This window comes from Metarhizium acridum (assembly GCF_019434415.1).
Source record: "Metarhizium acridum strain ARSEF 324 chromosome Unknown scaffold_577, whole genome shotgun sequence".
NCBI classification, from domain to species: domain Eukaryota; kingdom Fungi; phylum Ascomycota; class Sordariomycetes; order Hypocreales; family Clavicipitaceae; genus Metarhizium; species Metarhizium acridum.
Genome location: NW_027094045.1, coordinates 44,149 through 66,815, shown reverse-complemented (window position 1 = coordinate 66,815; position 22,667 = coordinate 44,149). Strand labels below are relative to the sequence as shown.

The 22,667-nt window shown below is 48.9% G+C and overlaps 6 protein-coding genes across 6 annotated transcripts; 2 read left to right on the top strand and 4 right to left on the bottom strand.

Annotated features, from left to right (window-relative positions):
- Window positions 1-1,297: 1,297 nt before the first annotated feature.
- Window positions 1,298-1,894, bottom strand: J3458_020938 (uncharacterized protein; the record flags this gene model as incomplete). The annotated part of the gene is made up of 1 exon (XM_066122314.1): window positions 1,298-1,894. The coding sequence occupies one exon, from the start codon at window positions 1,892-1,894 to the stop codon at window positions 1,298-1,300; it is 597 nt and encodes a 198-aa protein (XP_065972566.1).
- Window positions 1,895-2,001: 107 nt separating this feature from the next.
- J3458_020937 (uncharacterized protein) lies at window positions 2,002-3,667 on the bottom strand (the record flags this gene model as incomplete). Its single annotated transcript, XM_066122313.1, has 2 exons — window positions 2,002-2,799; window positions 2,873-3,667. The coding sequence occupies 2 exons, from the start codon at window positions 3,665-3,667 to the stop codon at window positions 2,002-2,004; spliced, it is 1,593 nt and encodes a 530-aa protein (XP_065972565.1).
- Window positions 3,668-6,728: 3,061 nt separating this feature from the next.
- Window positions 6,729-7,004, bottom strand: J3458_020936 (uncharacterized protein; the record flags this gene model as incomplete). The annotated part of the gene is made up of 1 exon (XM_007816615.2): window positions 6,729-7,004. One exon carries the CDS (start codon window positions 7,002-7,004, stop codon window positions 6,729-6,731), a length of 276 nt encoding a protein of 91 aa, XP_007814806.2.
- A 3,148-nt stretch (window positions 7,005-10,152) lies between these two features.
- J3458_020935 (uncharacterized protein) lies at window positions 10,153-15,044 on the bottom strand. The gene is made up of 5 exons (XM_007816617.2): window positions 14,421-15,044; window positions 13,507-14,365; window positions 12,445-13,453; window positions 11,589-12,371; window positions 10,153-11,503 (listed from the first exon to the last, which is right to left on the bottom strand). The coding sequence occupies exons 1-5, from the start codon at window positions 14,713-14,715 to the stop codon at window positions 10,376-10,378; spliced, it is 4,074 nt and encodes a 1,357-aa protein (XP_007814808.2). The 5' UTR covers window positions 14,716-15,044; the 3' UTR covers window positions 10,153-10,375.
- Window positions 15,045-18,297: 3,253 nt separating this feature from the next.
- Window positions 18,298-19,161, top strand: J3458_020934 (uncharacterized protein; the record flags this gene model as incomplete). The annotated part of the gene is made up of 1 exon (XM_066122312.1): window positions 18,298-19,161. One exon carries the CDS (start codon window positions 18,298-18,300, stop codon window positions 19,159-19,161), a length of 864 nt encoding a protein of 287 aa, XP_065972564.1.
- Window positions 19,162-19,899: 738 nt separating this feature from the next.
- Window positions 19,900-22,516, top strand: J3458_020933 (uncharacterized protein; the record flags this gene model as incomplete). Its single annotated transcript, XM_007816618.2, has 4 exons — window positions 19,900-20,375; window positions 20,449-21,408; window positions 21,464-21,845; window positions 21,893-22,516. 4 exons carry the CDS (start codon window positions 19,900-19,902, stop codon window positions 22,514-22,516), a joined length of 2,442 nt encoding a protein of 813 aa, XP_007814809.2.
- Window positions 22,517-22,667: the final 151 nt, after the last annotated feature.

Here is a 22,667-nt window from a genome sequence, read left to right as displayed (position 1 = left end):
GGCAGACAGCCGTGCAAAGGGAATTCTATGAATGTGGAAAGCTGCGGCTAGCCGAATGCGACAGGATGGCGTACCAGTCGCCGCTGGGCGCCCTATGCCGTTAGGTGAGTCTGGGCTTGGCGGGGATAGCGCTTGGTCGGCAAGCAATGGAGTATTGTATGGACTCAACGTTGCCGCTCCGCCAAGAAATGGAGAAATAGTGTCGCGAGAGATATATGACGCCTTCTTGAAGTGACGCCTGGTGGTCGCAAACGGGAGATGAAGTGGGGAAGATGATTTCCCCGGTCAAATTATCTCTTATCTTATCACGAAAACCCCATCGAGGGGTTTGGCTATCCTAACCCTAACCCTAAGTGCCGTCTCCAGAGCCGCAGAGATGCCCGGAAAGAGTCCAGATGTGTTCGATTCAGGGCGTCGACACTGGCCACGTAGAATGGGCAGATGATAAACAAAAAGCAAAAAAAGATTAGTAGTGAGTCCTCGCGGGAAGTCGGGCTGCGATAGTTAAGGCGATTTGCACCAATACTCCGGTGCCCGCACTTGTGCGTGTAGGCTTAACTGCCATTCTACACTTTCTTTCTGTCTTGATCTGCAGTAGCTTTTACAGTGAACATTACTAGGGTTCTATTAAGCAGGCTATAAAAGATACAATGAGAGGTCAAGGGTCATAATGACCATCAGGATTGCTCCCATGGACTGGTGGTGCTTGCTTATCAACGCCCCAACCACACACGCGTAGTCAATTGCATAATCCTAGAAGTACTTTATCCCCAAAGATCCGTGGTTCATCATGCGTGAGGTAGAGAAATAATGCATCAAGTACCCTATTGCAAGGCAAAGAATTATTGCTGAAGTATGTTCCTAAAAGGCCGCGCCGATTGAGCTATGAATAACAGAAACTCCACCCTTTCGGGGACAAAAAATTGCGCCAGTCGATGTGATTTGCAAAAGCCCGAGACTCTGTAGTGGTAACCAGTCCCGGGGTATGAAGAAGTACCGTTGCACGTTGTTTGTCCTATTTGTAGGTCCTATGTGCCATGGACAAACTCGAAACGACTGATCTATGAAGACTAGTTTACCGTTTGACAGAACATTCAGTGGCATCTCAACCGTCTGCGAAACTTTTTCTGGGATATGCACGATTGAAATCGAATTTTCAAGATGTGACTGGCATCAAATATCAAGAACCGGGGCCGTAGTTTGCTAGACGATGAAGTCCTGGATATTTTAACCAAAAGGTGACTGTACACGAATGTGCTTTTTACACTCTCAACTTCTTCATTGACGGTCAAATCATCTACTGCATCATTAGAGTTTTGGTATGATTGATAAATGACTCAGGCAAAGAGCCAGGCGGGTGGTCTCCTTTACCGACATCATCCCAGAGGACAGTAGAGATTATTTCCAGACTGCACCGCAGGTGAACAGACACACCGTCAGGTGTGATGGACAGGAGGTTGGGGGGATATCGAGGATGTGGAATCCACTGCCGAGATGTTTGTGATTGCCAATAGTCCCAAGTCGTCTCAAGTTGGGCTGGTTCGAGAGACCAGCGCTGTACGGAAGAAGAAGACGATACAAGTAGAGAGTTGCGAGACCCTGGCAAGGAAAGAATTTGTGTAACACCCATAGTGTCAAACCTAGGCTTGAGCCTTTCGACTCGGCGCGCTCGACGGCCCTTCTTGCCGTGATCGAGTTGCACGACGGTGAGCCGACCACCCAGCTCCGCGTAGCAGACGCGATCACCGTCTTCGCTCCAGGCGAGATGCTCAATACTCATTTGAGACGCAGTCTGTCCTAGGCGCAATTTCTCCGACGCTTCGTAGTCAAACAGCTCCACGGCCCCTTCGTCATTTCCAAAGCACACCGCATGGCTCTGTGGCGGAGGAGACATGAGGAGTACCGGAGCAGAGCTATCAACTGCCGTTTCGGAGGCCACTTGAGATTGGCGAACGCTTTGCTCGGCAGCCTGGCTATGAGCGGCGTCGTCATCCACCATCCTCAGTCGCATGAGAGCATTTGGCTCCCAAACGGTGCAGTAGCTGCCGCGAATATCATAAAATTTTCTTCATTGTGGCTGAAGCAAAAGGCAGTCATCGGGTCATCCGGGTTTAGTTGGTATATCAGCATGGAACCTGCGTAGTCGAAAAGCCTTCTTGTCCCGCGAACTCCGCAGATTGCATAGACCAACCCGTCTGGACTGCAGATGATATCGGACGGCATCTGTCCCGGTATAGGTGCATGTTCTTGGTAGGCCCCATCCACAATGTTCCATCTCAAACTATGACCTGAGATGAAAATCCCAAGGATTTCATCTCCTCCGGGGTGCCACGAGATCTTGGAGACAAATGGGAGTGGCTTAGAGGGTTGGCTGGCCTTCTCTGGTCGCGCCAGACGTACTAGGGGTGTAGCTGAGTCGAAGGACCAGATTGTGAGGGAGAACCTTCTGTAAGCGACCGCAATCTTGGATCCATCCGGTGTGATAGACAATGCAACGGGAGAATTGAGATAGGTGCCTTCGAGAGATTCGGTATCGTTCAGGAGTTGCTGGTTCATATTGCTCCATTCACAGGCTGCTTTCGGGGCGAGTGAGGCACGTAGGACACATCGATGGTCAGGTCCCATGATGATTGCGGTGTCGTTATCGACGAATCGCAGACAAAGAGCCTGCATTTTGGCATGATTCGGGATGGACAACAAGAGCTTCCCGGTTTGGGGGCTCCAGACCTTGGTGTGACGAAGTCCATAGGTCGCCAGACGGTCTCCCTTGGAGCTGAAACAGAGGCTGAAACTGCTTCGCTATGCTCCAATTTAGCAACTTGGTGAATGTTGTGCAATTCCAAACGAATACTGTCTTCCCTGAAGTCCCTACGGCAAGATGTCGTCCGGAACAGCATATGAGCGTTGCCACGCTTTCGGTGCCAACAGAAACCCTTGCGAGGCAATCACCCCAGTCTTCCGGGAGCCCTCGTACTGCAAGATGACTGGTTTGTTGCTTTCCGAAGGTCTTGAAAATCGAAGAACTTGTAGGACAAAACGGCGCCACGCTGGTGTAAATGATGGTCGGCTCTTGGGTGAGACAGCTGCCAAATTTGCCGAGCAACTTCAGCAAGTCCCGAGACCAGCTTTCCAGGACCTCGAGTTCATCAAATCTTCTGAAAGCAGGGTCACTAACAGCTTCAGCCTTTCTCTTTCTCCTGACGAAGTTATACAAAGACTGAGACGCTTCAATGAGCACTCTGAGTTGACCAAGTAAAGCCAACACATGGGTCCAGATTAGAACCGAGGGCTGTGTGAAGAACTGCGTCAAAAGATCCAGGTGCTTATCTCCATTTTCATGTATGTCAGTGGCGCATAGGTGGTAGGGCCATGATGTCGCACGGTACTCGAGCAATTTTGGCGAAGCACGCTGAAGCTTGGACCGCAGGCCCTTGTCTAAGAAGGATGTGACGGAGGTCCTGAAGAGTTCACCATGCGCAGCGGGGCCGTCTAGAGAAAAGGGTAGGGACGAAGTGGTTGTAAGATACTCGCGTGCTGTCTGGTGAATCAATCCAATCTTGTTTTCACCTTCAATTGTTATAAAGTGACCACAGAGCCTGCCCGCGGTTTGAGAGATGTCAAGAATCCGGCCAAAAACGGGCGACAGGGCGTCGGCAAGCTCATCCATTGCAAGTGTTCGACGCGTGTACATTGACCAGAAGGGAGCCTACGAGCGAGATTCTGGTCCGAGGGCCGTTGGATGCGGCATATGCTCTCTTCGATGCGCTGTTACAGTCCGTCCATCCCGCGAGGAAGTTCAATAAGGCGGTCGCCAATGTCCTCTTCTGTGTTACAGTCCTTGAGCTCCTCAAATGAACCCATAGAAAATTGTCATTTGCTCTTTCGAGAACTTTCCGAATGATCTTCTCATAATCCTTTCCTCCCAATTATTATATTTGAGTTCCTCTTCCACGTAGAGCCTCATGTCAGTCAAGTCGCTATCAATGCTGAACATGGAAGACGGCAGCCTAGAAATAGCTTGTTCAAAAGCAGATACCAAAGTTTGGCTCCATCTACTTGTTACTAAGACCCTGATAGGAACTTTACAAAGTTGCAGGTCCGATAAAAGCCTAAAGAGGTGATGAGGAGAGGTGGCTTCGTCAACACTATCTATAATCCAATATAGAGGTGGATGGAACTCCATCTTAAAAAGCAGATTCACAAACAGTCTCTTTCATGTCGATCTCCATTCGGCGTCTTTGGGCTTGTAACCGCTATTCGCCATGTCCAACAAAGTTTTGCGAAAAAAGGGAAGCTGTTGTGCAATTTGAAAAGCAATGGTCCGGATCAGCGCGGCCATACTCTTTTTAGTTTCATCGCTAGCCCAGAAGAAGAAATACTGCACCACAGCACCAGACCCATGGAGATGCTGTGCTAAGAAGGACGCTACAACAGACTTCCCACGCCCGGGTCGTCCATGAAGCATAAGGACCTCTAACTGTGACGGAGTGGAAAGCCACTCGAGAATAGGGGCCTGCTCGAGAAGCCACTGACATGTTCCCTCAGCTTGACGACCGCAAAAAAAGATCAAAGTCGTGGTCAATGGATGCTGAAATAGATAGAAAGGAGCGGAGCCTTTCAACATGTTAGGTATTGAGTTCGGTTTCTGGGACGAGAATCACATTAGCGCGAACCAAAATAATGAGATATGAATAATCTCGCCGCACACCTACCCGTCGAATGGATTGGTGAAACAAGAGATTTTAGGGCACCGACGACGACACGATATTTAGGATCTTGAGGAGTTCCAAATTTGCACACATGGTAGTGGTCTGCATTGAGCGATCTTCAAACCTCACCAGGGTACCCCAGCTTTGCCGACTCAGGGTCTAGGATTAACTGGAGACGCTCTTATATTAATTTAAATTGGTAACGAAGTAGAAAATCGGAGCGACCACGTACTGCAGAAGATACACCAATCGATGATCGCAATGTTTCGAAAAAAGAAAATATCTGGAGTTCATTAGCGACGTGGCGGAACAGCTCGTTTACGCAGGAAGGATGAAGGCTTGGTCAGCTCCGCAACGTATTGTTTCGACGTAGAGCCGAAGCTAGCGGAGAGGACTCGGTTTAGATACGGGGCTAATTCTGACCCGCGATGAGGAGTGGAGAGAAAGACGACGGCTTCGGTGGAGTTCATGACTGTCGCGTATCGCGCATCTAGCCGCGCGTCTGTATACGCTTAAATAACTACGATTAGCGCAAGTATTAGACGCGTAAAAGCGTTCTGGGCTAAGCAAAGGATGATTACCTTTTTAAACACAAGCCCTCCCATGGAATGAGCTACAAAGATTATAGGAACCTGGGCCGAAATTGTCATGAGCGTGATAGCAAGACACATGAGGCTGCCAATTGATCGAATATACCTCGCTAAGGTGCAGGTGGCCCCCTCAGAGATCTCTGGCAAAGATCATATCATAAAGAAGATTTTTGGAGAAGTCGCTGATGCCCAGTGCTGAGCTCTGACTTGAGGAGCGAAACTGAGCGTTATATCCGAAGGTGAATATCCGGGCGTGATGCAGGTCTTCGTCTTTTGGTAACCACTCACGTGGCCAAAATATGTCCAGCCTCCGGCTCTTACACCATGTCATCCTTCTAGAGCCTCTGGGGCCGTGGATAAGCATGATGTCTGCAGTTTGTTTCTCCTCGGGTGTATATACAATAGATCATCCCAAAGGATCCGAACCTCGGTCTGTCGTATGGAAGGCGGAAACATCGGATCCAGTGTCAGGAGTCGACATGGACCTGTGGGCAGGAGATGTGCTGGCTGAGTCATATTGGTATGTGGTCCCGCCGCGGGCATCAACTCCTACATATACACTCTGGGATCCTTCGGATGGGTGACGGGTCGGTGTGGAGGCCTAGCAACATACGTCGCGTAAAGAGCTTCCGCGAGAACTTTACCAGAAAATATATGTTAGCTTGCCGAGGACCGCAATCTGTGATCTATGCCGGGGGAGACTTGGCTTTGCAACGTGGCTAAACTTACCATGATGGGACCATTTCCAGTACTAACACTGACCGTGCTCCAAATTTCTCGTCCAAGTCAAATGGCGGCCCAACGACATCGCGTGGGCGCCAAGCGATGTCAGCAATTTGTGAATCCCGCATCTCGTGAGATTACGAGGAGCGCAGGGAGTAGTTCATCAGGTAGTTTTTCCGTGCCAATCAAGGCTGCAGCAACGCGCAGGGATAACCAGCAGGCCGGAATGGCTTGTCAACCTAACCGCACGTCAATAGAGACGAAGCCAGCAAAAGCTGCCGAGTGGAGCGCATGTTGAGTGTACGGAGTAAGTCTTTTGCCCAATACGTGTTAAATGGCTTCGCTGACATTTGCTAACATTGAAATACATACTAAAACATGGTTGCTACGAAACACGTCAAGATCATCCACTATGCCATGCCATCATCACCGCCTGCTATTCACCTTGCTGAAGGTTATTCCTTTCCGGAGCATCAGAAACGTCGGGGAAATACTTCCGAAGCAGAAAAACAAAATCATCGAAAGCCCCCGGCACGTTAGCAAACACTGTCCATAACAAGAAGGCAGGGCAATGTACATACTGCTGTCGGGCAGGTGACCCTGCGAAACATGCCGAGTGCATGAAGTTCAATTTGGCGCTGTACAGGCGATTTCTATCGTCCAATTCTTCCTCGGGCTCACTGGGCTCCATGTTTCGCAGGTACTCTCACCTGTAGACCTTTGAGCGCAACTGGTGCCTTTCCGCGCGCCAGATGCCCGGGTCCATTTCGTCATGACCGTAATACGCAGCGCAGTCAAATATCCAAGGATTGCCCATGCTAGCTTCAGTACCTATGTTTCTGTCCCACATATCGCCGTGAATGAGCACCGGCTTGACCTTGCGTCCATCGGTCTCAAGTGCTCCAATAAGTCTAAGGATAAGTTGGGACTGAACTTTGAGGTACACGGCGTCCAATTCCGGCCACGGCCCGTTCGTCTCCATTTCCTGGCGGTAAGCTTCGGCGAGAAGCTTAGAGAAGAACGATGTCCAGCTCGGGTCCAAGCCGACTGCCTGCAGACGCGCCCCGTCAAATGTTTGAATCGGAAATCCAAACTAGCCTGTTGGAGAGGAACTGTTCTTGTGCATTGCCGCCACACGCTCGCCCAGCTTGACGGGGTCCGGCAGAACAGGAGTAAAGTCTTTGAACTCCACCAGCAGGAAGTGACTTGATGGAACTACACTCTTCAGGTTTCCCCATCCGACCGGCCGAGGAACAAACGTCGGGGCGGCTTTGTGAAGCTCTGTCATGCTTCTACCCCGCCATCGACGCCATATCAAAGGACCTCCATGTCACGGTTGGACTTGTCAACCCAGCTGTAACTACTTACATGATTGTCTCGGGCCTTGTTCCCACCTTAATGGGGAGTGCCGCCGACAAATTCGGAAGGCGGCCGATATACACACTCGCTCTCTCCGTGTACTTCGCAGCCGACCTCGGCCTGGCATTGCAAGATACATATGTCGGTCTTTTACTCCTCCGAATGCTTCAGAGCGCCGGCAGTTCCGGTTTGTTGCCTTATTTCACCCACCCCTTTTTGTCATGTCTAAACGCTGGGTGCTCTGCTGAAGCACCCGTGCACCACAGGCACTATATCTCTTGGGTACGGAGTTCTCTCCGACATCACTACCCGCTCTGAAAGAGGTTCCTACGCTGGCATCTCTCTTCTAGGGTGGATATCCTGCTGATACAGCCCGAAATCATGCGTGTGGCTAATCGAATAGCCAACAATAGGCCCAACGTCGCCCCTCCTGTTGGTCCCGTTTTGGGAGGTATTCTTACTGCACAGCTTGGATGAAAATAGATATTCTGGATGCTCTGTATCCTGGGAGGTTCTTGCCTAGCTTTAATATTGCTAGCACTGCCAGAAACTTCTCGTGTGATTGTTGGTAACGGGAGCATAGCGCCTAAAGGGATCTACCTTACCCTCTTCTCCGTTATTACAAGGAATAAAAGGGATAAGAGTAGTGAAAGTCACAGTCTTAATAACAGCACGAACCTAGCCCTATTCGTAGAACATGGACCCAAGTTCACTTTGCCCAATCCACTGAGCTGCCTCAAACTGCTTCTTTTAAAGGATGTAGCTATGGTTTTATCATGCAATAGAATTTATTAAATGATCTACTAAATCATCTAGGCGTCCCTTTCGACACTTCTCATTAAGATGTATCATTATGAAAGCCTGAGGGCAGGTCTCATCTACATCCCATTTGGTATTGCCTGCCTCGCCGGGACATTCATATGGGGTCGGTAAAATATCCCACCTATTCTGAAGCCTACTACTAAGATTATTCTAGGCAAGGTTCTGGATTTTGAATTCGCTCGGCTTGCCAAAAACCGTGGCATGTCCCAGGGCGAGGTCCGCCGCAATGCCGACTTTCCAATCGAGGCGGCCAGACTCAGCAGTGCGTTGTACCTTGTGGTTCTCAGCACTATAGGGACAATTGTTTATGGATGAGTTATCCATTATCGAGTTGTGAGACGGTCCTGGGGAGCTAGCACTGCATGTGTATTAAGTACCAACTGCGTGATAGCATGTTTCCGTTCCCCTCGTCTTCCAAGCCATTGTTGGCTTTTCGACCACCGGTCTCTTTGTGGTGTGTTTAATCTTGCATCCGTGGATGGAAGTATAAGCTGTAGTTACTGAACCCTCCCTCAGGCGCTTGGGACACTTCTCACGGATCTGAACACCACCAAAGCATCTACCGCGTCTGCGTCCGCCAATCTTGTTCGCTGCGCACTTGCAGCGATTGCCCTTGCAGTTCTCCAGCCCCTCATTGATCGGATTGGGGTTGGCTGGTGTTTTACGGCATTTGGGCTTCTGGGCGGCCTCTGCGGTCCACTCATGATATGGCATATAAGATGCGGTGCGGCTCTGAGACAGAAAAGACAGGGAATAGAAGATCTGCACTAGCCTGACACAAATGGAATCTGTCTCGTGGAATTGTAGAAAGCACACTCGGGTCAGGGGTTGCTTGTATGCTCAGCTCGGCTAATAGATTTATTAATCTCTTGATCGTTTTGTAGCTGAACAGCATGCCTCACTTGTCAGACTAGCTGTAAACAGCAGTTGTTTCGGATGCAACGCTAAATTCAGGGCTTTAGGAGGCAATATAAATATGCAGCTTCCGTCTTACCCTCACACGTATAGCTCTGCGGTGGAGAAGCTCACTGAGTAGGCCGTATAGGGCAACAGGCGCAGCGATGTCTGCAGGGCCTACGCTATCTGTGGGCTGAAATGACATCTCATTCTGGTAAATAGGAACTCTCTAATCTGGATCAGCTCATTGCGGATTACCTATATGTGCTGCGGGTACGAAAGTTGCCTTGGAGCGAAAGAGTCTTGCGTGCTTAGCCTTCCTGATCACTACAACTACGAGATGAATTGCACTAGCGGAAAGCATTCACTGGGCATGAACTGGTTGTATCTTTTATCTTCCACCTGGTGTTAGTTGGCCAGATCCCCGGTTCGCAGGTCTTGACTTGGCCACAAGTTTGCCCCTTAATCGTCATGACATCGCGTCGTGTTCAACACCACCAAGCACTTTTCAGAGCTTAAAAACATATAATTCGGCGTGCGGGAAGACTGAATCGCCTTATGGCCAGCAATTTTAGCAGTGAAGGATAGTTTAGAATTCTCGGCTCTCTGACCTGATAGCCAAGCATTTCATGACATGCAGTAAGTGGCTGCACCTGTGGCAATTGGAGGAGGTATTCGTCTTCTCATGGCTCCCTTTGCTAGTATTTATTTTTTTAGAGACTGGGCTCATTGGCTGTTGCTTGCGTAGTTTTGACATTGCCTTTGTGTGTCACTGCTCAATTTTCCCCTTCACAAGTCTGTCAGCGATTTCAGAGACATGGCGGTTATAGGAACTGGTATTGAAAAGGCCGTGCAAAGCCTATACGGCCCGAGAAAAGTCACATAGATGTTATCACTTGCTGAAATTACTTGAATGAGGTATTTTTGCCCACTACTACAGAAATGGACTCTTGCTCATGGGTCGTGGCGAAAGCATATCCGAGTGCCGATGTTTACTACCCAAAATTGACGATTTTAGATGATATTCTACAAACAGGCGTGATAGAATTAAGGAGCGAACAAGTTATATTTATTGTAGTGCAGTAAATAGCCTTTTTTTGTGTATTCTACTTTAAAATTGATAGCACGCACATATAACTAGACATCGAAATCGACCTAACCCTTTACCTACGTGAACATGCACGTACTCTCATCTTTCATCCATTGTAGAGAGTCGTACTTTAATGAACTGTTGAATATTTAAGCTGCTAGTGGATGAAAATTCTATCCACATTATCATTCTGCACCGTGAGTCCTTTTGACAGATAGAGTGGTACGACCTGTCACAGGCTCGACCTCAAGGCAGGGAGCTGAGTTCGCTGCGGTTTGGTCAAAGTTGATCCAGTCAATAGTGCCGTTCTTCACATCTTGAATAATTCCAGCGAGTGTGTCGCGCACTTCTGGGGCAAATGCCCGCTCACATCTCTCCGCGTCAGCAAACCCTGACGCATATCGATTCATCGATATCGGGTCTCTCGGATTCGGTTCTATGGCCGTGACGAGGAGCCGCTCCTTAATCAGATTAATCAGACGAAACATGGCAGTCTCCTTGGTGCCTATCGGGGTGCACCTCGGATCTTTCTTGATGATGTTTTCGATCCAGTTATTGACTCCTGGGTTTAATATGGCTGTACTGCTGCTGGGCGAGAGCCCGTATGGGTGTTGTGTAGTGTAAAATCTGCCATTAACTTCCCTCACAAAGAGCACTAGCCCTTGGTGGCCATGTAGAAGCCAAATTACGAACTCCAGATAAAGGCAGCCGAGTGGCCATATGTCGTAACAACGTGGAGGTTCCATTCCCGGAAAGAATTCTGTCTCCGGGGGCGCGTAAGATAACGCCTTTGTCAAGGGCCTGGTTTTCTCGAAATGTAATAGGTCCCAGCCGCCCGTGAGCCTTGAAATACTAGCAGCGGATGTGACAAGAATGCAGGAGGTGTGGTCCTTGACCGCTTCTGGGCTAGTTTTTGAACGAAAACAGAAAATATTCCTAGGATGTAGATCGCTGTGGTAGTACATACGGCTATTACTTGCATGGTGTAAGACCTCAATGGTACCGGCGAGACCAAGAAGTTGATCAAATACCCAATTCATGTAGCCCTGATGGTAAATTTGGGGCAACCCACGACTCCAGAGCCCCCGAAGGCTACCATACTGCGGCGATGGAAAGATGAAGTAGGCGTTCTTGTCCTTCCTGTAGAATGCGGCCGCCTTGAGCAGGTGTCTGGTTTCAAACCCTCGGAGCATATCAAATGCCAAGTACTGAGATTTAACGAAGGAATCGTACACTTCATCCATTTTCAGAGCAGACGGTAACAATTCGTGGACCGTAACGAAGGGATTGCCTTCACTATCGGTCTGAGTCTCCTGATGCCTAGTATCAGCTACTCAATGTAGAATTAAGCGCTGCAAAATGATACACATCCAACTTTGTAACGATATGAGCACTTACAATGCCATCAACGTCAATAGTAACATAATCACGGTGAATGATAGTTGAGAAGATGGTGCTGAGATTAGTATGGCCGACAATCTTAGCATGTCCGAGGAAGGGCAACCTGCATCTTGGATGAAGGAGGGCGTCGTCGGAAGTTGCCCAAGTGAGCTTCGGGACAAAAAATATCCATTGTTGGTAATTGAAGAGGATGTCGGCCTCTTCAAACTTCATTTGGGTAGCAAATTCGAGTTTTGCAGGCTTCCTTCCCTCGATGATGGCATGGGTCCTGCATAGCTTGACTTTGAGAGGAAATATCGAGTCGCCGATGCCTTGATCGTAGAACTCTTCAAGCATCGCCAACTTATCCACATAGATGAGCATCAAGAATAGCCGTGTGGCATCTTGTCGGACGAAGTTTGCCAAGCGCGAGTTGAGGCTATTGTGCGCTAACGGATATCCGATGTCCTCCAGGACATTCTCGATATTCTGATGTTCCAACAACCGTTTGGCATGGGCGGGCGTGAGCCATCTTGGTTCCTGCCGCTCCCGATCATTCAACACATCTACTGTTGCCATGATAAGGTCTTTGATAATGCCATAGGCGCTCGTACGGTAGCTCGTTTCGACAGTACGGTTAAAGGCCGCGACCACTTGAATACACCGAGATAGCTTTTCCATATCTATTGGAATCTGAATCTTATCTGCCCATGGGATTTGCTTCTTATTAGCGTCAAATCTCCCTTCCGACTTCAGTAGAGAGGCCAGTCTGGGGAAACAAGAATCCGCATGGTTTGAAGCCTATTTTGAGTTATTCTTGGGAGCTTATAATTTTCATCTTGCTGGCTAATAAGAGCGCCAAATGAGAACTTACAAGATATGATACTTCTGCTTGCTGCTCAAGAACTTCAGGGAGCACAAACTCCTCCAACATTGTCAATAATGCTCCTACTGTGCCCAAAAGGTTTTGGGTGTGATATTGACGGTCTGATGACTTAGCATGAGAGACTATCTCTACAAGCCTAGGTATTTCAGCGCCGGCTTTCCTCATCGCTTGGTACAATTTGTTGGTCAAGCTATTTGACTGAGTGCTAAATGTCGAAGATTCGGCTTTATTTGTTCCGTCCAACTGACTTTGAAAGACAGCTAGAAAATTGGGAAAGGTGGCTTGAATTAGATCAAATAGAGGTTTGATATACCCAGTTCTTAATATGTCGGCATTGTCATCCGCTGGAAAAAAAATGCTATCCTCAAACAGAAGGAGTTCGACCCATTCATTCACCGTATCTTGAGCATTGGGTATTGCTTGCGTTTTCGGCATTCTATCTCTTGGGATACCCTCGATTTCCACGTCAGTTGTGAAGTTGATGGCTGGCAACATATGTATTCCACTCCGCATTGTTTCTCGGGTGGAAGCGCTAGAGGTTTCGTCTTCCTCCCAATCATCGTCATCGAGAAAATGTGATTGTGAGGACGCAACGCTCCGCTCCGGGAGAGCCTCCATGGCTAGAGAAAGAAGATGAGTAGCAATATGGTGCGCAAGACGGTCAGGTTCTGATGACGGTGGTTGGTCTTGGCACTTCATTGGGCATTCGTCAAAGAAATAGCCATCGGCTGGGCGATACATGGAATTTATTACAGTCCTGGTCAACCATCTGGGGTACATCCCTTCGTGCTTTTGCTTGAGATGGTCTTGGACTTGGTCTTCATCACTGAACGACTTAGCCTCTGAATGAGGCTTCATTCGACATACCCAAGTCCCTCGCATATGTCGTGTTTTCATGTGACTGCTCCATTGTTCTTCTGTAGGGAACATCTTCAGATATGTTTGGCATTCTTCATCCAAACAACTGTAAGGTTCCAGGTCTTTTTTAACATGTTTTCTACCGGCAAATCAGCCTTTATGAGTGTGGGAAGCAGCATTCGGAACACATACCTCCACTTTGTTTTTTTAAGCTCATCTGGCTCCAATTTTTCAAAACAGTACGGGCAGCTCACATCATCGTTATCGTCGAAATTGCTTGGTTTCCTAGGGGGACGCGGCCAGGCCACATATGTAGGGCCAAAACTCGAACGAACGCTCATGGAAGCAGTTGTATATCGACTAACAACAGATGCAGGGGTTTCATAGAGTCTGCTCTCAAATGACATCCGTGACGAGGCAGCGGCTTCGGGTAGCTGCGGCCGCTCAATAGACGTATGTTCATTACTTGATGTTTTAGCCCTCAGATGGTGTGGCTCGGTCGTTTCGGGTCCTCCTTCTGGTAACAGTGGATAATCTGAAGTAATTGCCTGGCTGCGAGCGATTGTCCTCTTTCTTCTTGAAAGTTTCTCGTGGTGTTGTTTCCAGTGTCTAAATCGCCTCATACGAAATGACATGGCATTAATAAGTATCTCTTGGATAGTAAGAGGAGGGTCTCTGGGATCTTCTGAAGATGTTAATGCATCAATTTCTGTTTCTTCCTTTGCCTCACCTGGGAATCTATATTTGACAAGATTTGTCGCGAATAGCTCATCACCGGCTCCTTCGTCGGTGTCCCCTTTGATATCCCTTTTCTTGATTTCCTGAGCGTTATATTCGGCAGCCGTAGCCCTCTTAATAGCGGCCGACATTCTTTTCAACTGGGTAATTATGTCATGGACCGATGCTATGGCTTCGTCAGACAGTGATTTGGCGACGTCTCCAGCCTCCATGGGGCTGGCGGTTTCGTGTGCCTCGCCGCACCCTGATTTGGCCTTGTCGATCGCCGCGATTTCGTACAATGTATCCTCAGATTGATCAAATATCCGAGTCGCTTCCAAGGTTAACATTCACGATTCGTGCAGATGCAGGAGATGTTCAACCCTTACTATAATCCAAATTCGCCCTCAAGACTCTGAGGAGCATAACAATTGCATTCCTGGTTTTGCCACTATTTCGAAGGCGATGGTCTAGTGAAGAGGTCATAGATGAATCCAAGCTAGAGCCAATGTTGCTAGCCCATATGTGAAACCGTAACATCTCGTCGTCAAGGCGCTGTTGTGAGATTTTTGATAGAGAAACACAGGCTTTGCATGATGCAAACAGATTGATACAACTTAAATAGGCCTCGTATATCAGCGTCTCATGGGCCTCTTCGCCCGCGGTTGACTCAACGACAGACATTGCGCGCTGTGATGAGGCGGCCACAGTTATTATTCATGGGTTTGCTCTTCGTAGGAATGGAAAGGATGAAGCAGAAGCGAAGTCGAAAAAGGCGATGCTGGGTTGAATCGTGTCCAGAAGGTGTGGAATTACCTCACAATTTGGTTGCGAGTTGGGCCACACAATCTAGCTGTCACACGGTTGGGCCACAACAAAGGCGACTGTGCCAACAATGGTTACACAACAACAAAGAAGGTGTCACGGGAACCGCCGTCGGACCTCGGGCCAGAGCTGCCTCAGGCCACTAACGCTTACCGTTTTCTTTGAGCCCTTGAAAACTCTTAGAAAACCAAGGGCCCTGATACTTTAAAGCAGATTATTCAGGTAAAATAGAACTTATTACGTTCCAAGCCCAGTCATACTGCCCTCGTCAGGCGACTGATACATGGGCACCCGGGTGCCCAAATAGACTAGCGCACCCAGGTGCCCAAATTATGTCAGCACTCCTCTAGCGCTGGGACAGACCCGCAAGACCCGGCTGGAAGATCATTTCAACTAGTTACTCTCTCCAGTTTAATCTACAACTTGACAACAATGCAATCCTCCGTCGCGCTATTCGCTGAGTGCAAAGCTTGTTGCTCATTACTGTCTACCTCTATTCTCTTCCATATTTCTTTCATTCCTCTTCTCTTGTTAGCCAAAGGATGATCACCCATCTCCCGAGCGACCTGGGCTTCAATCCGCTCATCTTCCTGGTTGCTCCAGTCTAGATACGCCATCATTTCCTCTTTCGTCCATTCTCTGGACCCTGTCGCAGTGACGCGATGCTTCGACATTTGTTTGTAGTCCAAGCACCACTCGTAACTCCGCTTGTCGTATCTTTGTGGGAGCCCCATCGCTTTGCGATATTGCTGGTTGGTCTTGATGCTGCCAGCAGGTTGCGCAGCGTACCACGCATTTCTAGCAGCTACATATCTCTCATAAATGGCACCCGGGGAATCGTACCGCGGCTCTTCCAAGGTGACACCAGACAAAGACTGGACTTGCTCAACCGTTGGCCCTTCAACGGTCAACATTGGCGGACTGCCGGGCGCGTTGTTTGATGTGGCAAGCGACCCCAAGTCAGTCGACGTATTAAATCTCATGAGAGGAGATGAACGGATGGGTGGCATGCGTGCTGCAAAGGAAGAGGGTTGATCAATCTCTGCCAAGGCATCCGCCACTGCATTTGAACATTGCGACTGCTGGGTCGTTGGCACGATTTCCGGGGGGGCCTTAGAGACACCCGCAGGAGCCATTTCCGCCGTGGCACCTGAAAATGTGACTGAACTTCGAGCTTCCGGCAGAGGTACTACCGGCGACCCCTTGAACTTCAGCGGACAGGACCTCGAGGTCATAATGTGGCCTACCACGTGGCATGCGCTGCAAGTGGGAGCCTTTCTGTTACCCTGGATTCTCTCGAAACCGGATGGTTCGCGTCTTGTGCTCGTTAAGGGTTGAGTCCTATTTAGTTGGTTTGCAGCCCGGCGAGGTTCCAGAACAGGTTTTGGCAGTGCCACCCCTCGCTTTAAGTGCCAATGTGGGTGAAAATGCTCTAACAGAAGACCCTGAGCTTCTTCTTCCAGCTTCTCGAGGGTGTGGGAGCACGGCAACCCATGTGACGAAGTGAAAGTCTGACTACATAGAATCTGACGTGGCTCTTGTAGACATAACTGCCGTTGCCCCTGGACTTTGCGCAAAGCATCATGCGAAACCCTACCTCGTACTGCTTCGAACATGAGCCCGGATACATCTAGAGGTGTGCGTAACTGTTGCGAAGCTCGAATATGTTTAAGTTCCTTGAGTTGGTTTGCGATGGCATGCTTCATGGCTTGCCAAACGTCGAAAAGGTCCAAATTCGATTTCTTAATGTGTGCTTTCATCAGTGAATGGATACCCTCGGCCCTGGGAACGTTCCATTAGCGTCTTGTCAATTGCATATAGTATAAGCCACCTGCCTCGAGGTGGCCACATTGCCGAAATGCAAGTGCATATCCACCCATGCTTTAATGATCATCTCTTTGTACGGCTCGAGCCAATACATCTTGATATACCCTACACACTCTGGATATTTTTCGCCATACTTCAGTTCAAACTTGGCCAGGCGCTCGTCAAATATCTTTTCACTTGGTGAAGCAACAATCGAGTGCCAGGAGGTGTAGAATTCTTCCCATGTGTCATTTTCTGCCCGCTCTGAGGTTTCGTTTTCTTTCTGCACAAAAAAGGGCCGGCAGCGCTGGAGGACCGCTTTGTTGACATGCCAGAGGCAGAGGAGCGCTTTGGTCGTTGGAAACCAATGTGCAGCAGCGTTCATTGCAGCTAGGCATCGATCAGTCAAGACAACTGACGGAAGTTCACGCTGGTAAAGTGACCTGAGATGTTGTAACGCCCAAGAGTAATCCTCTTCCGATTCACCGGATAGAAATGCAAATGCGATACAGAACGACCGCTGGCTAGAATCTACTCCGACCATGTCGAGTAGCGGCATACCGTGTTTATTCGTCTTGTAGGTACAATCCAGCAATAATACGTCCGGGTTGCATTGTAAATACGCCACAGAGTCAGGATGGGCAAAGAAGATAGCCGTCAGTCGATTGTCTACATCCAAGCGGACGCGACACCAAAAGCCCTCGTTATCTAATTGGTCGACTAGGGCTTGAATGCTGCTCTGGCCTTCGCGAAGATCTCTCCTGGTTGCCGCAATCCGGTTGTATATATCCCGCTGAGTTGCAAGTGTTTCTGAGTGGTTATGGAGGTAGGTCCTTATTTCTCGAGGGGCAGTTCCAGACTTCACGAGTTTGGAGACGATCGCCGCATCTTTTCCCACAAGCTTGCGGTGGGCAGGGTGTGCAGAAGGATCATCGCTGGGCGCGTGATTATGTTTAGCACATTCGATGTCTGGTCGATGGCTCAAGACCCATGTACTACCATCTAGCGATTGCTTGGCTAGAACTGAAAACTTGCAGCCAGTTCTTCGGCTCGAAGTGCGTCGCACTCGATCAGTAGAAGGGCTTGGAGGAGGTTTATTCCTATCACAAGCGAATATTACTCTGACTCTGCCATTTGGTGTCTTGAGGGATTTCCCTGTTGTAAATGCGTACCCTCGAGGTTTCGCCCAAGAATTGATAGCATCAAGTAAGGACTCGCGTGATTCATATGTGCCTTCGGGTGGAAGAACGTCGTCAGGGAATGCTGCCTGATCCATGTTTCATCAATCTGATTGGCGCTGCAATGTGCAGTGGCTGCAGGAACATGCTGGGGCACAGGTTCTGTCCCAGCGCTAGAGGAGTGCTGACATAATTTGGGCACCTGGGTGCGCTAGTCTATTTGGGCACCCGGGTGCCCATGTATCAGTCGCCCCCTCGTCACACTGCGGCCCAGCCGTCGTTGTCAGGCGGGCTCCAATGACAGTCCAACACGTTATCGCGCAATATTTTCAAAATCCCGGTGTAACAGAGGGATTTAAGTTGTGTCACAGTTCTACGCAAAAAGCACCCGCGCCCCCAGGCTCAGGGTCGTCATGGATAACATGCATCACCTACCTGTTCTTTCCGAGTCAGCACAATGGCGGCAAATCAACCTAGCTATCTCCTCGCCCCCAATTGGGATTTCCCGCCTGACCGAGATGTCAGGTTGGGCAACATCATCAAAGATCCAAAATTGCCTGGTTGTTCGTTAAGCTCAGAGTCGCGTATCGACCCGAATCAGGATTCTGAGAGTCCGCACGCAGTTACTACCACGAAGAAACAATCATGGAGTCTCACCCGACACAACCTGCTGTCGCTCAATGCCGGCCTTCAAACCTCATTTCTAGCCCCTCTGATAGGCTTTGGAGGCGATGTCGCCGGCAGAGCCTTTCGTGATGATGGGGCAAGGTTCAAGTGTCAAACACTCGAGACGCAATACTTCAACCCCAGCGACCGATATATCGCAGAGAGCCTGTCTGCCAAGACGGTGAAAGCGTATACGAAAAAGTACTGGTGGAAATCGATCTACATGATCACCGGCGTCAAGATTGCGCACGGCGCCAGCATAGAAACGTTTAGAAATACAGGCTCCGGTGCCGACGTTGCTGTCACCACGGATTTAACGCCGTCCACAGCAGTCTCTGTTGAGGAAAAGCCGCACTTCAGTTCGGAAACAATGCATGAACACCACATCGTGTTCGATGTGTGTGAGGAGCCGTTCATTATCGGGTACCAACTCCTCAAGATCAAGCCCAAATCCGACGGCAAATACGCAGACAAACCATTCAATAAGTTCGCACTACTGAGCGACGAGCAAATTGAAGATGCTACGAGCAAAGAGGCGGTGGAGCTTCTGCATCAGGTGTATGATATTGGCAACGTCGAAGGTCAGGATGATATCGACGGAGAGACTACTGAGATTTGGTGTGCACCTGGGCTATTTGACTGTGCCGAGTATTGAACACGATAGCAATCTGCCAGACGGCTGTAGTTCTCACCAGTCGATAATTTCAAGATGTACAGCGGTTCTATTTTCACATCTTGGTAGGAGCCAAATGCGCGTCGGTGTGCTGAACTGTTTCTGGCTCCTATCGCCCAGAAAGATCCGTCACCCATCATTTGTACTCACTGGGACTTGTGTAAGCCGGGTGCAACAATTTCGCTCCTGCAATGCCTTGGGTAGCGTTCAGAATGTTGTGATAGTGTCGTTCGCAAGGAAGTCAGCCGCCAGAAAGCTGCGACCTCGGGGCGGATTTCCGGTGAAGTTTGAGTACATTGGTATCCGTACCTTATCCACAGTCTACTGAAATATACTATGCTCTGGACAGTCGATGAAAGAGTTCCATAGTCACTACAGGCTTTGGGAATTAGGGGCGCCGAGACAAACCCACCTGTACGGTTTTTGTGTAGCCAGCTGTTCATGGATGACAAGTCCTGCTACTTTTGTTACTACAAAGTACGCATATATTTTGAGGTAGTCATTCTTTCCCGACTCCTAACGATATCGACTTCCTCCTCGGCATATGTGGAGAAACCATCCCTGCCGCCCGGTGAGCGACGTTCTCGTTGGGCACCATTCAACCGTTGACCTTCATGCTTCCCTTCATGCTTCCCCTCATGCCATCCCGTGGTATTCCAATCATTTTTAGAGCATTCTACTCGTCCTTGAACTGGAATTTGAACCCTTCTAGGTGCAAATATGAAGAGATTCCGGTCCATATTCTCAAAAGCCACCAAACTAAACTTCTTGCGCTGCGAGAGCGATCTTTCCAAATATGAAAAGCTTATGGAGCGCAGTGCGTCCGGCCAACCAGAAAGAGTCGACTGGGAGATAACTGAAAAGCGGAGGAATTTCTCCAATATCAACTGGGAGGAAACGGAAGCCCTGCAGGACGGGCCAGAGGTCTCCCCTACTGATGACGAATATTGCTTGACGATGAAGGATGTTCATCCCGCTTGTGATACATCAGACGCTCAAGAGGCTATTAGGCGGTTCTATGACACTCTTTGTGATCACTGGCCTTTCCATTGCGGGGATACCCATCGTTCAATGCTTAGGTTGGTCGGCCATAGACAATACATAAGCGAGGATGGTAGAGCTGCCCACACATTCGAGTTTGACACATTATCATCAAGCCACAACCGTCACTGGGGCCGCATCAAGTTTTTGGCAGAGTAAGTAAATCACCATGTCAGGCTCACTTTTAGAGTGCTTAGCTATGATGCTAACTGTGCAAACGAAACGAAGGGTACCACAACGTCGTAGGAAAGTCGCATTCGAGGGCATTGCCGACCAGGAGAACCCAAACAGACCTACTCCTGTGGATCTCTGCCAAACGATCGAACGGTCTGCAAGGGAAAAAATGTGCTATTTCGTCAACTTCGGCTGTGGCCAGTCCTCAAAGCTGCCAGGCCATCTGCCGATCATACTTCGCGAGCCCCTAATCGGGCTGGGAAACCTCCTTCAAGCAGGAGATGCTGACCAGGTAACTTGCGGATACCAACTTAGTCTGCGGGAAAAGGCCTTGGTAGCCGTGATATTCGCATCCACCCTGCTCCAGCTCAGCAAAGGAGCCTGGGGGAAGGGAGCACTTGACGAGGGGCCTTGGCTGCAGAGGAATTGGACCGAGAACGGAATACAATTCTTATTGAATATCGATAACAAGCCGATATTGGACGAAGCCTATCTTCCAATAATTTTCAACGGCCCACCCGACGGTAGTACGTTTAACTGCTCGACATCCAGCTTTCTCGCGTTGGCCATCACCCTTCTTCAACTATCAAACTCTGAAGTCGTTCAGAAGTTTAATGCGATTCGCAAGGAAATCCTACAACTTGAAGAAATTAAAGAAACGGAAAATGATCAAATAGATCGGTGGGCTCTCCATCACCTTATGACTGTCGACACGTTTACTGCGCTCGTAGACGACCAATATCAAAAAGCCATTAAAGCTTGCATTTCGGGCAAGCTTGCTACTGATATAGGACAAGTAGAAGAGGGTATAGTTCAGGAATGCTTCGAGCAGGAGGTTATCTTACCCCTGAAAAACTATCTGGAGAAGATGATGGGTCCAGAACAGGCGATGGCATCTATGAGGAGGAACCTGGTATCTCAAACAAAGCATTCGCGACAGTTCCAGGAAGGGAACTGGTGTTGTTCATCTGACAAGAGTGACGATGAGGGTCGTCACTCGATAGATGAAGAGAAGTTCGTTACCTTTTGAAGTACAAGACGTAGCACACAACTAACGCTACCTGTCCAGTGCCAAATATGCCAAGCAATGGTTCCATATGTTCGAAGCCAAAGTTTATGAGCTCGTGAAGCTGCAACCTGAAGACGATGTGAGGGGTACATCTTCGCCTGCTCGTATTAAAATCGCCATACTTGACACGGGAATACAATTCCCGCGAGAGGCTTTCGACCTCTTCGGTGACCAAATCATTGAGTACAAAAGCTGGATCCAATGTAACGAAGATCGAAGCGAGCTGGACGGGGGACACGGGGACTTGGATGGCCATGGCACTCATTGCGCTTCAGTGCTGCTCAATGTTGCGAAAAATGCGCACATATATGTCGCCAGAGTTTTCCGGGCGCGAACAGAACGTAACATGGATGACAATGCAACCAATAAAGCCATAGCCGAGGTAATTCTTCCCATTGAATCTACAATACTCAGCTAAGATGTCTTTAGGCACTTTCATACGCCATTGATAAATGGCAAGTCGATATTATTACAATGTCATTTGGTCGCCCTGACAGGGTAGAATGCATCAATTCCCAGATTCAGCGAGCTCGGGATAGAGGTATTCTCATGGTATCAGCAGCATCTAATGCTGGTGGACTTGGGACCATTTCATGGCCAGCAAAGGCTCAAGATGTCATCTGCGTTCATGCTCTTGATGGATATGGAAATGGTACTAATTTCACCCCGAGTCCCAGGCCACACAACCATAACTTTGCTGCACCGGGCGTGTCCATAGAAGGATACTGGCCAACGCATCTAAGTCCCAGCAGAAAGCCCTTTCAATACATGAGTGGCACATCTTGCGCCACGCCAATTGTGGCAGGTATCTTGGCAGTACTACTGGAGTATGTTCGCAAACATGAAACCAAGTATGGCTATTATGCAGATCTTTTCAAAAGACTAAGGGAGAAAGAAGGCGTCGTTACGATATTAGGAAAGATGACGTCCACAGAGAAAAGGAACAAGTACCAGTTCTTAGAGCCTTGGAAGCTTTTGGATGCGCAAGATGAGTTCCAGAATGATGATATTCGCATGAAGGAAATAATCAGACTGCTAAAGAGTGTTGGATAAGTTACATTAAATTGCGTCAAGTGTCGCCCGTTATTTGCCCACCCATTTCCTTCTAGAGACTACACTCGTCTATTGACGAATTAGAGACATTTACTCCTTTTTCTAACGATATGAATATTCTTGGTACATATTCGGTCAGGTTTGATTGTTA

Bases quoted from the DNA above. Each gene is read 5' to 3' on its own strand.
- J3458_020935 (XM_007816617.2), bottom strand. From the start codon at position 14,715: ATGTCTGTCGTTGAGTCAACCGCGGGCGAAGAGGCCCATGAGACGCTG. The intron at 13,454-13,506 runs GTATGTGTTCCG...ATTTGCCGGTAG, and splicing joins CTTAAAAAAACAAAGTGGAG to AAAACATGTTAAAAAAGACC. The intron at 11,504-11,588 runs GTAAGTGCTCAT...ACTAGGCATCAG, and splicing joins CTATTGACGTTGATGGCATT to GAGACTCAGACCGATAGTGA.